Raw genomic sequence first — 13689 nt, 5'->3', positions numbered from 1 at the left:
TAGGAAGGCATAAAGAGAAAGAATGATTGTCGAAAGTTGGAGGGTTGAAGGTTCAACCTTCCTACCTGATGCGTCAAACTATTGCCGCCAAAATCCCACCTGATTAGGATCATCTGGAGGGCATTGTTTGATCTGTGGTGATGAAATACGATTTATCTTAGAGTCGTGGATCTGTACACCAAAAGAATAAAAAAGCTCATCGGATTGGCTCCAACCGGATCCTCCGATGCTTAAGTCAAATCAGGCTTTGAAAGAATAGGAATAAAGAGAATATAATATAGCCTTATAATATATAATGTTATCTTGTTCTGATCGGCTCATTTGGGCTTTTTTAGAATCTGATGAGGTCGACTTATTCGGCCTTCTTTCTCAGCCTTGTCAGCTTTCTTAGCTTTTTCAGCCTTCTTAGCTTCCTCGGTCTTCTTTCTCGGTCTTGTCAGCTTCCTCAGCTTTTTTAACCTTCTCAGCTTTCTCGGTCTTCTTCTCAGCTTTATTAGCTTCTTCGATTTTCTTGGCTTTCTCGGCTTCCTCGATCTTTTTTCTCGACCTTATCCTTCTAGCCTTGTTAGCTACCTCAGCTTTTTCGACTTCCTCGATCTTCTCAATTTTTTCGATCTTCTTTTCGACCTTATCAGCTTCCTTGGCTTTCTCAGTCTGATCAGTTTTCTTGGTCTTCTTGATTTTCTCGATCTTTTCAGCTTTTTTGACTTTCTCAGCTTCTTCGACCTTCTTTCTTCATCTTATCAGGTTTGTTAGCCTTCTCGGATTTCTTTCTCAATCTTGTCAGCTTTCTCAAATTTCTTCCTTGGCCTTCCTTCTTGATTTTGTCAGCCTCCTTGGATTTTTAATGACCTATGGATCTGCACTAAGAAAAGAAAAGAATATGATGGATGAGGGCTTATGAGCCTCTCACCAAGAGAACTTTGAGTTATGAGAGTTTTTTCTTTTCAAAGTCTCTCCTTTTTGGAGTCCCTTGGCCCTATTTATATAGATATGGAGGAAGGATTCATTATAAAAATTAAAGATTGAGACATAACTTTTTCTTTATGAGCAATCAATTCATTTCTTTATTTTGGATTAAATCTGCTATAATAATTCTTCCATTTTTGGATTTCTCTTAACAGTAAAGGTGTAACTTCTCAGAATTTAAATCTTTATAAAATTACTTGCCACATGTTAATCAATGATAGGAAAGTGATTTATATGCCATATCAGAATTCTTCTTCTAAAAGAAGAAAAACAGTGCGTGTTGAGAGGATTGATTGTACTATTTCGTAAATATCATCAAACTTTAAAAACGCTATATCAGCTGTGGAACTGCTACAATCCTAACAGTTGATGAATCAACGATCATGAAATCCGATACATTCTATCCTGTTGGTTAGCTAAGGAGCCCAGGCTTGCCATGGTACTTCCAAATACAAGGGGAATATACTAATATAGGATTAGGAAATCAACCACCGATATCTTGCAAATAGTTGTATAATCTAAAACGGCAAGTAGGTAACGGCTACTAGGTTTTTCTTTTTTTTTTTCTTGGAGAAAAAAAAGACTAGTATTTAATGAGTTGTGCGTGTGTGTGTCTCTCTCTCCCTATATATATAATATATGTATGTATGTATGCATGCATATACTGATAGATCAAGTAGATACTCAAAATTACATAGTTTCATGTTTAATTTATTGACATCATAAGGATCAATTCTCTTAATTTCATAAGATTTGCTTTGCTTTTTCCCTTAAATTGAATCAGAACACTCTTTGTGGTATTTATATTTTTAAATGCTAATGATATTATTCATCAGATTTTCATTAAGAAATCAAGAGCCAGTGTCATTATGTTTTTCATTAGAGAGGCAACAGAAGGGCAATAAAATCGACCTCCGTAATAGCACCATAATAGACTTTCATCTATCCATCATAAAAAAGAAGAAAATTTTTTATATATCGTGGGCGGTGCAGAACGCGTGCATCGTCAGAGATGATTGACTCACATACGGGGCTGAGGTGCGATATGTAAAAAAAAAAATTTCTTCCGATTCCGTATGTGAGCCAATCATCGTAGGTAGTGCACGCGGTTTTGCACTGTCCATGATGCACAAAAAAATTTCACAAAAAAAAAATATGATAGATCTGCCCAACTGTTTCATCTATTGACCATAACTTAATATAGTGGCCCAACGATTCGATCAATAAACCATAACCTAATCTAGCATCCCAATGGTTCTATCAATCAACTATGGCGCAACTTAGCAGCCAACATGAGCATGCCATGAGTGCCAAATTCAACTTATAGGATTGCAATTGTAGTTGGCCCATTAGATATCCCACTCAATTAGATCTAGATGAGGTAATTTTATTTAGCCTGTTTAAACTTCAAGATAAATATAAATTTTTGGTAAAATATTTAAAATAGGTTTGGATCGTTATCATTTTAATCTAATTTTTTTAAAAAAAATTATGATTATTTTAAAATATTGGTACGTTCTTACTGAATCTGACCCAATTGATTTTGTCTGCTCGGATCAGTCTTGGGATCACGGAAGAGATATGAATATAAGGTTTTTAATTATAAAACAGAAATGGGTATTGATGATGTTGACCGACCCAACCCATGCCCCATCCGTTGCGCTCCCTAATTCAGCTAGCGTCCAAATTTAACGGATGGTTGCATTAAGAGCCGACGCCAACCGCCGTGACCTCAACTCTTGTATCTACACTCTCCATCATCAACCTCGCCAATCAAGTAGCAAAGCCTCCAAATAGCAGCAGCAGACGGAATAGAGTGAAGGAGAAGAAACCGATGGCCAGCAACAGCGTGAGGTGCACCGCGTGGGCCGTGGCGGCGGTGCTGCTGGTGGTGGTGGTGTCGGCGGCGTCGACGGGGACGGCGGTGTCGTGTGGAGACGCAGTGAATGCGCTGATCCCTTGCGGGTCCTACCTCGTTGGATCGGGCAAGGCGGAGCCAAGCCCACAATGCTGCAATAGTGCAAAGGAGCTCAACCGGATGGCGACCACCGTGGAGGAGCGCCGCGCGCTGTGCCGGTGCTTGAAGCAGACAGAGCCGTCCCTCGGGGTGAAGCCCGAGCGTGCGAGACACCTCCTCCCCGCCTGCAAGGTTAACCTCAACATCCCCATCAGTCCCGACGTGGACTGCACCCGGTCCGTACGTCATTCCCTTTCCATCTTCCAATATTCGAATACTCTTACACAGCACATAATGGCACCGTCTTCATGCTTTTAGTTGGACTGTACGCAAGATGTATGGTGTGTTATTTTTGTTACTCTAACTTTGGTTTGTTTTTCTCTGTGTCTATGGGCTTGCAGTATTACATAAATGGAGTATGACTGCTAAAATATATATGTATGGCTCTTAAAATAACGTCGTATGTATGAACGTTCGGAGGAGCAGTCCGGGGACATATGCAGAAGAAGACATATTAAAGCTACGTTGAGTGGGATGCACTTGTTTTCAGGGTGTTTGTGTTGTTGTAAGGTCCTTTGGGCCTCTGGGCTTAATGTGATATTGAATAGTTCATGTGAAGGTTGTGACAAGTATATGTAGAATAATTAATGAGTTTAATATAGAGTGCTCCGTAACTGCTTTTATTGGATGCCACTTATCTTTGCATGATCTGGATTGAGAGTAAAATCGTAAAACAAGAAACGCATGGGAAGCTATTGATGTTCCATACTTCCATCTACCAGTGGTTTCGCTGGTCCGATTCTCAATTTCATTTTTGCCGAGTTTACGTTTCGTGAGAGTTGGTGAGCTTGATAATTTAATCGATTTTCTCCAGGATGTGCTGTAGGACCGCTGTGTATTGGAAATATTAGTTTCCGGTGCAAGCAGGAGGCCACTCACAGCACATTTTGGATCCATGCAGCCTTCGCAGCCTGATCTTATACCCTCAAAATAAATGTTCCGTGACATGGATGCTTCATGTTCTTTCTTTGATAATTGACGTAATAACATCTTACTTTCTCATTTCCATTTTCTTTCCACCAGCTAAGAATCCACGTAATTCCTAGCTGTTGCAGAAATTACAGTGTCTACAATTATGGTGGTAAGTTGCTCAAAGAAACTTTCTTATTAGAAAAACGATGATTTAGAACTGTTCAAAGCTGTTATCGTCATTTTGGGCCAGCTTCAGGCCGGGTTGAGTTCAGATCCTGATGCTAACAATTGAGCTGGGCTTCATCTGGCCCATTGAAACTCCGCAATTCGCAATGCAAAGGGATTTCAATTTAACAAACTCACCATTGGGCAAATGATCTGGGAAAAAGATCCAATACTATGGACCCCATTCCCAACCTTGGGAGTGAGTACACAGTGTGGCCTAACGATTTGAATCTATGACACATGATTAGAACTCTCCTTGATAATAACAATAATAATTGGTTCAGAGAACTTTATAGGAGGGTGGTTGTGCTCTATTAACAAGTCATTCCTTTAATGGGCTTTGAGACCAAATTATGATATACCTTGTACCGTCCAAGACCTTGCCATGTTAGCAACCATAACTATCAAGCAATATTGTCCTGCCAACTGGGGTTAGAGAGACAAAATTGGAGCCTGAATGGAATCTCACACAGTTTTCCTCCTTCCTCCAAGTGTTCACCAAATGATCATGGAATATTGCATTTGGATGCCATTTATTTTAATCCACTAAAATATTATGGAAAACTAGCTCATATGCTTTGGCCAATCAAAGAACTGAAAATTTCAATTCCTTCTGCCATGAGAGCAATCACTGCACTGCATGTGCTTAGGTGATCTTGGTCCTAATTCATATCACTAACGACAAGAACAGATTGCAGCTAACAAGGAAAGATTAGAACGAGATTTTATGTGTGTGTACATACAAATATACATACATACATATGTATGTATGTTTATATATTGCAACTCATGAGTCATGACTTCAAGGTCTCCAAGAGAAACTCTGCGGAGCCATTTCCAATACTCACTTGAAAGTTGAAATGATGTTTCCACCAATATCTGCCTCAAAACCTTTTCTGCTTTGATTTCTACAGTCTCTTCGATCTCCTACTTGTATGTTTTAAGAAATGTGCGGACTCCTTTCTGATTTGATTTCCGTAACGTCTTCCATCTCCTGCTCCAACGTCTTATAAACTACACAGACGTATTAGTGGGCATGCATATATATGTTGCCCTTCTTACTGATTCATTGTTACCGATCCAATTGCTGCTCTCCCATGCTTGAAATGTACGGGAGATGGATGAGTTTCGGGTAAAAGTTCTGCGCATGTCTATGCTCACGAGGCATCGATTGCCATGCCATGTTGAAAGTGGAGAATGGGGAGAGAATCCAAAGCATAAATAGTGGTCATGGTCTTTTTATTGGACATCCAATCCACTAATGGAGATCTTGGTCTTGATTAGATGATCACCGGATTGTTACTCAAGCTGTCAGGACTCGAAAAATGTCGTACATTTTACCAAAAAGAAAAATGGTTTTACATAAAATAACATATTGTATTAATGTTAGTCTTACTTGTACGATGAAATTGGTAAGACTTCAGGAATGCTATTCCACGAAATTACTTCATCAGTGAGGATGGGGAGGCCTCTCATAGGACTCTCAAGTCTGCCTTGATATGTGATACCCCGGTAGACAACCACTTAAAAAGGAGGATGCAAATTTTTGCAACTATATTTGTTTTTTTCGTGGGCAAATTGAAGTTATACATCATTCTCGCAATAGACTACAATTTGAATCTTCAAATATGGTTCTTAAAGAGAATAGAGTCCCATGGCTAGACCTTTTCTGGCCAAGGTTATTACAAATTTTGCTGCCAAAATAAGTTTGACTGATTGAAGTTCTTGAATATTTTTACAAACACTCAACCTCACATTAACCTTCCAGGAACTGGATCAAATTCTCAATACAAGCAACTACTATGAACTTTTAGAGCCAAGGCATCGATAGAATTGCAGAACGGAAATCTGAGAGCTAACCTATTAACAAATATTAGCTGGGCCTAGTCTTGGCATGTCAATAAGCAGGATAAAAATGGGTTTAATTATGAAAAAATTTCTCAACCTCACATTAACCTTCCGTGAAGTGGATCAAATTCCCAATCCAAGCAACCTAGTGTGAACTCTGTGCCAAGGCTTCGATAGAACTGCAGAACGGAACACTAGACTAGGGATGTAACGAATAGGAGGGGAAGAAGCAGGTTTAATTATGAAAAAAAAAAATGGCATTCTAAACTAAACAATACTGCAAGAGTGTCAACTAGCAGTAGGTAAAAAAATAATCTGAAGTAAAATACCTAATTGGAGCCAAATATTAATCAGAACAGTTGCCTGTCAACAATTTGTGATGATCTGAAATATGAACCCCTGTTAGTACTTCAGCATCAGCAATCAAACAAAATTACCCAACCCTTAACAGATGAGTCCATGGTTGCTTACTATTATAAGAAAAATAAATCTATCAGAAAAGCCTAGTGAACTCCTAGATCTGGATAAGATATGGATCAAAATGCATGTGTTCAACCTTGAAGCCTTTTAATACTGAATCCCAAAAGAAAGATAAAAAAAATGAAAAAAAAAAACGAAAATAGACCCTATAATTCCTACAAAACATGTGGAAGGGCATATTGCAATCAAAGTAAACCCGTGATCATCATCATTTCCTACACTCATAGTACTTGGTGACCTTTTTCTGATGAAGTTTCTGATCTACGTTGCTGTACATTTGAGCATATATTTTGTGGTACAACCAGGAATCCAGAAGCAACAAAAATCTCTAGATTTAACGTTGTTGGAGCTAATAGCTTTGATGCTACTCAAACTGGAAAGAACAGGATCAAGAATTCGGAACTAGCTTCGAAACAGCCCAAGTTCCCCAATGCGTTCTCTAGTCTCTTCCATGCCAAAAGCTTGCTTTTCCCTTTTCTTTTTTTCTCCGGTCTCTTGCACGCCAAAAGCTGGGTATGTTTGGGGGTGCCCCTGTTAGAATCTTTTGGCCGTTCTATCTTCATAGGCCAATCCATCTCCCCAAGGGGGCCAAAAATCTCGATTTGAGAATCCAATGCATCAACTTTGATGTTGCGGGGATTCAAAAACTCGATTTTTATCTGACAAAGTAAGAAATCCGCTAACAGAGACATCAGATCCAAACGAATATATGTGGAATTTGAACTAAAACATGTAACGATCTGAGGAGGAAAGTTGGAAGAGGAAAAAATAAACTTAAATAGGTGTTTTAGTTTTCTTTCTCATTCATCGAATTAGATAGATATCCTTTTTTTACAAAGAAGAAAGGAGGAGGGAGGAGATCAGAGACAAACCCCAGAACGGATTTAACACCATCCGATCCTGAAACCTATACCCATCTAAATAGCTTTCATTATCCAAAGCCAAGTCCCAAACCCCCATACAAAATGATCAGAGGGAAAGAAAAAGAAAAAAAAAAAGGATTGTAGGGAATTATGAGAAGAAGAGATAGAGAAGAAAAGGAAGCATGCTCTATTTTTTTTCCTTTTCTTTCTTTTTCTTCCTTCTCGGCCGGGGATCGAGCATCAGAGATGGAGAGCCGTGGCGTGGAAGTCGTCATCGGCGGGAGGGAGGAAGTTCAGATCGAACGGCAGCGGCTGCCGGCAGGCGGAGGCGATGTCGCCATCGTCGATGACGGAGGAGGAGGAGCCGCAGTCGCTGTGGCAGTCCTGGTCGCCGGAGAGGACGCGGGGGGGCGGCGGCGGCTTGGCCGGCCGCCGGAGGTGGGAGTTAGACCGGAGTGGGAGCGGCGGCGCCGAGAGCCGAGGCCCGCTGAAGGACTCCACGGTGCTGCTCAGGCTGCTGGACGTCGGCCGCTGCGGCGGCAGAAGATCGGGAGGGGAGTCTGGATTGTGGTGGTGGTGGAAGGGAAATCCGGCAGCAGCGGCGGCGGCAGTGGAGGAGGGGAAAGGAAGGGCAGGGGGAAGGGAGGAGCCAGGGCCGAGGGGGAAGTTGGTCTTGGCCTTGGGGCCGCGGAGGGCACGGGCGGCGGTGTCGTAGGCGCGGGCGGCATCCTCGGCGGAGTCGAAGGTACCGAGCCAGACGCGAGCCTTCTTCCAGGGGTCCCGGATCTCCGCCGCGAACCGCCCCCACGGCCGCTTCCTCACGCCGCGGAACCGCACCTCCTTCACCGATCCGGCTCCACCCGCGGCCGCCACCGCCGTCGCCGTGGTCGCTGCTGCCCGCCCCTTTCTCATCGCCGACAGGAACGAAAGGCGAGATAGATGATGGAAGGGAGAGCAATGCACGGGAGAGAGAAGAGAGATTTAGGCGACAAGAATGGAGTCCACTTCCTGGCCTCTCCTTCGAAGAATGATAAATATTAAGAGGAGATCAGGAGTCCTGATCCCTCTCCACCTCTCTCTCTCTCTCTCTCTCTCTCGCTCGCTTACTCTCGCCCCCACAAACCGACTTGATTGCTTTCTTCTACCACCCCTTAGCCTTTTCCTTTTCCCTTCCTTCTTTTAAAAATTTTCTTCGAGTTTTGTGGTCGCTCCAAATTGACCAAAACGCCCTCGCATTTTTTCTTTTCCCCTTCCCCTGCCGCCAAAACGTAGCGTTGTTTTTTTTTTTTTCTAATAATATTATTATATTATTATTGTGGTAAGATTGGGATTGGGATGAGAACGGCGTTAAAGGGCGAGAAACCTCCTGGAAGCGCGCCGTGGAGTCTCCGTCGGAGATGACGGGCGTCAGCGTGTGGACTGGTTGGCTCGGAGGGAGGGTGGGTGGCTGGGAGCTGCTATTGTGTCTCGCGGGTGAGTATAACAAGGGGTATGTTAATGTATGCATGATGCTGTCAATAAATCAGCGTCTGCGTACATCGACATGACTACATACATGAAATAAATATAGCACAAGAGCCTTGTGATGGGCATCCTGTGATCTTATCTGCTGGCAATGTGAGCAGAAACTTGTCTCTTTCTTGATGTTGTGAGATCATGCTGGTAATCTGGTAGGAGAAGTGACGCGAGCCATGGGCGTCTAAATTTTTATCCACGAGATTTCAAATTCATCGCCCTCTACCCTGGTATTTAGTAGAAAAAGTGCAACTACTGCTTAACTTGATTTTACCACTCAAACATGATTTACCATGGATTCGAGCATTTCTTGATGTTCAATCTCCGTCAACCTAAGATTGGTTGGGATCATGATGTAGATTTTGTCATGATGTGTGATAATGGATCATTTTACAAATCAATATGATTTATCTTGGAGTCAAGCATTTCTTTTAAATGTTTGGTTTCCATTAACCTAAGATTGGCTGTAATGATCGTAGGAATATATATGTCAGGGGTTGGTGCAACATCCTTCTGGGCTCATTGTGTGATGCCATTCGCTTGTGGTTATTTTCTTAGGTAGAAAGAAAACTTGAAGAAAACAATGGTGGCACAAACAATCATGACGAGCTCGATATGAGAGTTACCCATGCCATGTACTCAAGGAAATACATTTTGGAATTTGAGCATTGAATTTGAGAGAGACGATTTGACCAGTCACTCGTACCAATCTTTAGAGGAAATCTTACCATAATGACATTCCATATTATTATTATTTTTATTATTATTGTTGTTGTCATGCTCGTGGCAACATTCTGGAAATTTTAATGGCATGAACATGGTTATGATCATCATCGAAATAATATGCTTTTATCAGTTTCAATTATTATTTAAAGTGGATCATTTTATTACATGATAGCTATGCAGTTTTAAATGATAATTCAAAATTATTATCCAAAAATGCATATAGCCTAAAAATACTTGCAATGCCTTTCAATTATTTGATACTCTTCCTTCAATAAATACTTGTGAATGAATAAGAAGTAATATATACATGCTGAGATCCATGATGTCTAAAAGATTATAAGTATGTTAAAGTGATGATTCATCAAGCTAGTAAAGTTTTGGGTGGTTGGATCGAACGACTTGAGTTCAAATTCCACCTTCAGTATGGTTTTGAATGTTAATGATATTTGGAGATGGTTATCTCCAATTATACAACTTATCCTCTTATATTTTTTTATCTATCATTATCACAGAACAAGGGGAGGGGAGAGAAAAGAAGAAGGAGAAGAATAGTTAAGTATGAGCTATCCCTACAACCTATGCAACCACCAAGATGGAGGACCACCTAGCTACATAACTACGATCACACAAGTCTCAAAAATTATGGTTGAAAGGAAATTAATCTCAGCACATGGCTAGACCATAATTGACTATTAATTTGATGTGATTCCTTACACATCCAACATGCATATCTAAATCAATTTTGTTAGGCAAAATCAATTCACCACTAATCCAAGAAGTCCAGATCAAGCATTCCAGTTATTAGATGTTCATTATTAGGGCATGGCCTTGTATTTATTATTCTACATTTCAAGTCAAAATCATACTGATATGTGTTGGGATAATTGGATTTGCTTCTCCCAATTCACATCCGATTTTCCGACTATGTGTCGGCAACTAGTGATGGATAATCTAAATCAGATTATCAAAAAAATTTAGTTCGACTACAACGATTATAAGGCTCATCACTCGACATAATATTGGCTTCATGAGGCATGGCCGACTATCAATCGGCAATCGACTAATATATGGTGCCTCCCGACTGTCTCCCAGATATGATTTATCTCAACGACCTGATCGACTGTGTGACCGATGTATAGTCGGCACATCCGGGACAGATATATAGTCGGTATGCCAAGATCACCGACACATAATTGGCATATCAAAATCCGCCAGCGTAGAAGGTGCGTAACGGCAGCGTACCATGATTATTAGTGGGTATTAACTATCCATTCCACGATCACATAGTGTCGGAATAAGCGGAATCCCACGTGCCTAATCGTTACCGACGGTTACCAATATTTTGTCTATAAAAAAAAATAAAGAAATAACGATGGTAGGATACTTCTGGGCTATATTCTGTCATTCTAAATTATTTACTACTCGACTACTTTCCACTGACTTAAGCATCGAAGGATCTCCGTCAGACACAACTTCAGTCGGTGGATTTGTTTTGCAAGTAACTCACACCGACGACAGGCGCAACAGAAAATGACCGCAACAGATTGGTGCACCAGATAGGGGGTGAGAGATTCCAATCATAATGACAAAAATCAGAGCTCAAAATAACTCCACCAGCTCTGCCAGACAGTCTTTCCATCGGAAAGGTCTCCCACCTCTACCTCCAACGACAGAGCCTAGTCCTTCACGTCCAGTCGTTATGAGGACGTCCAGTCGTTATGACGGACGTCCAACAACTCGCAGCATTAGGGCAGCAAGTGAAAATCTTGACGGAGACAGTCCATAGTCTCCAGTAGCAACAAACACAACAGTAGCAGCAACTGATGGCAAAAGAGCAGGCACCGCATACTATACCATTTAGGTACAGTCGTCGTGCCCCTCGACGATCTCTTTCTCCATCCTCGAAATAGCGATCAGCTTGACATTCCTGCCGTATCGAGCCACCACCATCCCAGCACTTTTATCGTGCCGACCACCACCAGCGGTGGTCTCCTTCTCTTTCTCTCCGCCACAATATTAAGAAGGAAAAAAAATCATGTGCACCTTTGACTTCTTCATCCTTCAGTTCTTCAGGAGATTCCACCCCTACATTCTCTCAGCAGCAGCGATTTGATGACTATAAACGTAAGTACAAGGATCTTAAATGCCAACTCGTCTAGCTCCAGATAGATGGCCAAGGGCCATTCAATGACATTGCTATCCACACCATTCCACCCTTCTCCCGACGCATCTTGAATGAACCAATTCCAACTCCATTCAAGATGCCGCAGATAGAGCTATATAACGGCTCCATCGATCCAGTAGATCACCTAGAGAGCTACAAGGATCTTATGATGATCCAAAAAGCAACTGACGCCCTCCTATGTCATGACTTTCTGACCACCATTCGAAAAGCTTGTCAAGCCTTGTACTCTGGGCTCCAGCCAGAAAGCATCCACTCCTTCAGATAGCTGGAGCAATCATTCATGGCATATTTCAGCACGAGCAGGAAGATGCCACAAATGTCTGAAAGCCTCTTCTCCCTCAAGCAGTAGGAAGAAGAGAAACTCAGAGATTTAATTGTACGATTCAACGCAGCCACATTTGAGGTTCAGGACCTCAATGAAGATATGGCTATCTCAGCCATGAAGAGGGGCCTCAAGAGCTCCAGATTCTCCTGATCGCCCGATAAAATACTTCCCCAGACCTACCCCAAACTTTTGGAGCGTGCATATAAATACGTGTGCATGAAGGAAAGCACTTCTGATAGGCACGAGTCAGAAAAGAATGATTAGAAAAAGAAGTAAAAGAATGGAGCTTCAACCGAATCTAGTCGACCACCAAACAACAAGGGAGCTTCACCTCACCGATGGAGTCTAAAACCAAGCTATAGTTATAGATATGACTCTTATACTCTTTTTTCTACTCCTCGTACATAGATCCTAAAGGAGATAGAGAGAGAAGATTACCTTCGATATCTTCTGTTGCTCCATGAATTGATTTTGATGATTATAACACATTTGAGGAGATTACTAATGATTTTGACTTGAAAAAAGATTTATTATATTTCAGGTGCAAAATCATAATTTTATCAAGTTCTGATTCGAAAGCCTCAAGAGTAAGAACAGAAGATTTGTGATCTATTGGAGGTAATTTTATACTTTTTGGATAGATATGTTGAGAGAAATTCGAGTTTAAAGAATTGAATCGACCTTATGAGTCGACCTCTGTTGCTGTGCAGGCCAAAGATACAGAACAGTGATTTTCTGTTCTGGACCACAGAGGTCGACTCCATGAGTCAACCCCTGTACAGAGGTCGACCTCATGAGTCGATCTCCTGTGATGGAAACTTTCATAACGGTTAGTTTTCAGCTTTTTTTGACAGCATTTAATGCTCTTTTAATGATCTCCAACGACTCTATTTCAGTCCAGATTTCTCTCTACTATCTATTGAAGCTATAAAGGCACTTAAAGGAAGAAAAAATAAGTAAGATTGAAGAGACTCAAGCATTCATTTTTTAGTCCTAAGCAAAAAGATCTCTTCAAGTAAAAGAAGCTTTCAATTCAAGTTCACCAATCCCTCAAGAGCTCATTCAAGTCTTCAACCACCTTGAGAAAAATCACAAAAGCTTCCTTCTTATTGTGTAAAGTATATTTAAAATTTTATTTACTTATTAAAAGAGCTAAATTTGTATTTTCATATGATAAACTCACATACTCTGTTTTGTCTTGATCTTTAGTTTTGAAAGGATTCTAAAATTTAAAAAAGTTGGTCCGAACTTTGAATCAGATTGTATTGGGTTGGCTTGTACTCGAGAAACAAGTGTTCTAGCTTGAGATAGCTAGAGTCGAAGGTACTGATGTTATATTTTTAATTGAATACGGTTTAGTAGATTTGAATTTTTAAGTGAGAGCTTAGATAGTGGATGTAGGTGCAAGATTGACACCGAATCACTATAAATTTTGTTTGTTTGTGTTATGCTTACTTACTCTCTTTCTAAATTTCTTTATCTTCTTGCATTCTTGCATCTAATTTCTACATTTTGCTTAAATCACTCTCTACATATATCCTACTCATTGTTATTTAATCTTCGTAGTTCTAAATTAACTTTAAAATTTTAAAAATCCAATTCACCCCCTCCTCTTGGGTTGCAT

The 13689-nt window shown here is 40.8% G+C and overlaps 2 protein-coding genes across 2 annotated transcripts; one reads left to right on the top strand and one right to left on the bottom strand.

Moving 5' to 3' along the window:
• Positions 1 to 2706: 2706 nt before the first annotated feature.
• Positions 2707 to 3470, top strand: LOC105061023 (non-specific lipid-transfer protein 1). The gene is made up of 2 exons (XM_010944934.4): positions 2707 to 3162; positions 3328 to 3470. Exons 1-2 carry the CDS (start codon positions 2804 to 2806, stop codon positions 3335 to 3337), a joined length of 369 nt encoding a protein of 122 aa, XP_010943236.1. The 5' UTR covers positions 2707 to 2803; the 3' UTR covers positions 3338 to 3470.
• A 3750-nt stretch (positions 3471 to 7220) lies between these two features.
• Positions 7221 to 8479, bottom strand: LOC105061024 (ethylene-responsive transcription factor 3). The gene has a single exon (XM_019845945.2). The coding sequence runs from the start codon at positions 8224 to 8226 to the stop codon at positions 7555 to 7557; it is 672 nt and encodes a 223-aa protein (XP_019701504.1). The 5' UTR covers positions 8227 to 8479; the 3' UTR covers positions 7221 to 7554.
• Positions 8480 to 13689: the final 5210 nt, after the last annotated feature.

The sequence above is a fragment of the Elaeis guineensis genome, chromosome 1, assembly GCF_000442705.2.
Source record: "Elaeis guineensis isolate ETL-2024a chromosome 1, EG11, whole genome shotgun sequence".
NCBI lineage: Eukaryota > Viridiplantae > Streptophyta > Magnoliopsida > Arecales > Arecaceae > Elaeis > Elaeis guineensis.
Note: the sequence above shows the minus strand (reverse complement) of the source record. Positions and strands in the feature narration are given on the sequence as shown.

What these genes read in the sequence shown, in the direction of transcription:
- LOC105061023 (XM_010944934.4), top strand. Translation starts at nt 2,804, where the DNA reads ATGGCCAGCAACAGCGTGAGGTGCACCGCGTGGGCCGTGGCGGCGGTG.
- LOC105061024 (XM_019845945.2), bottom strand. Translation starts at nt 8,226, where the DNA reads ATGAGAAAGGGGCGGGCAGCAGCGACCACGGCGACGGCGGTGGCGGCC.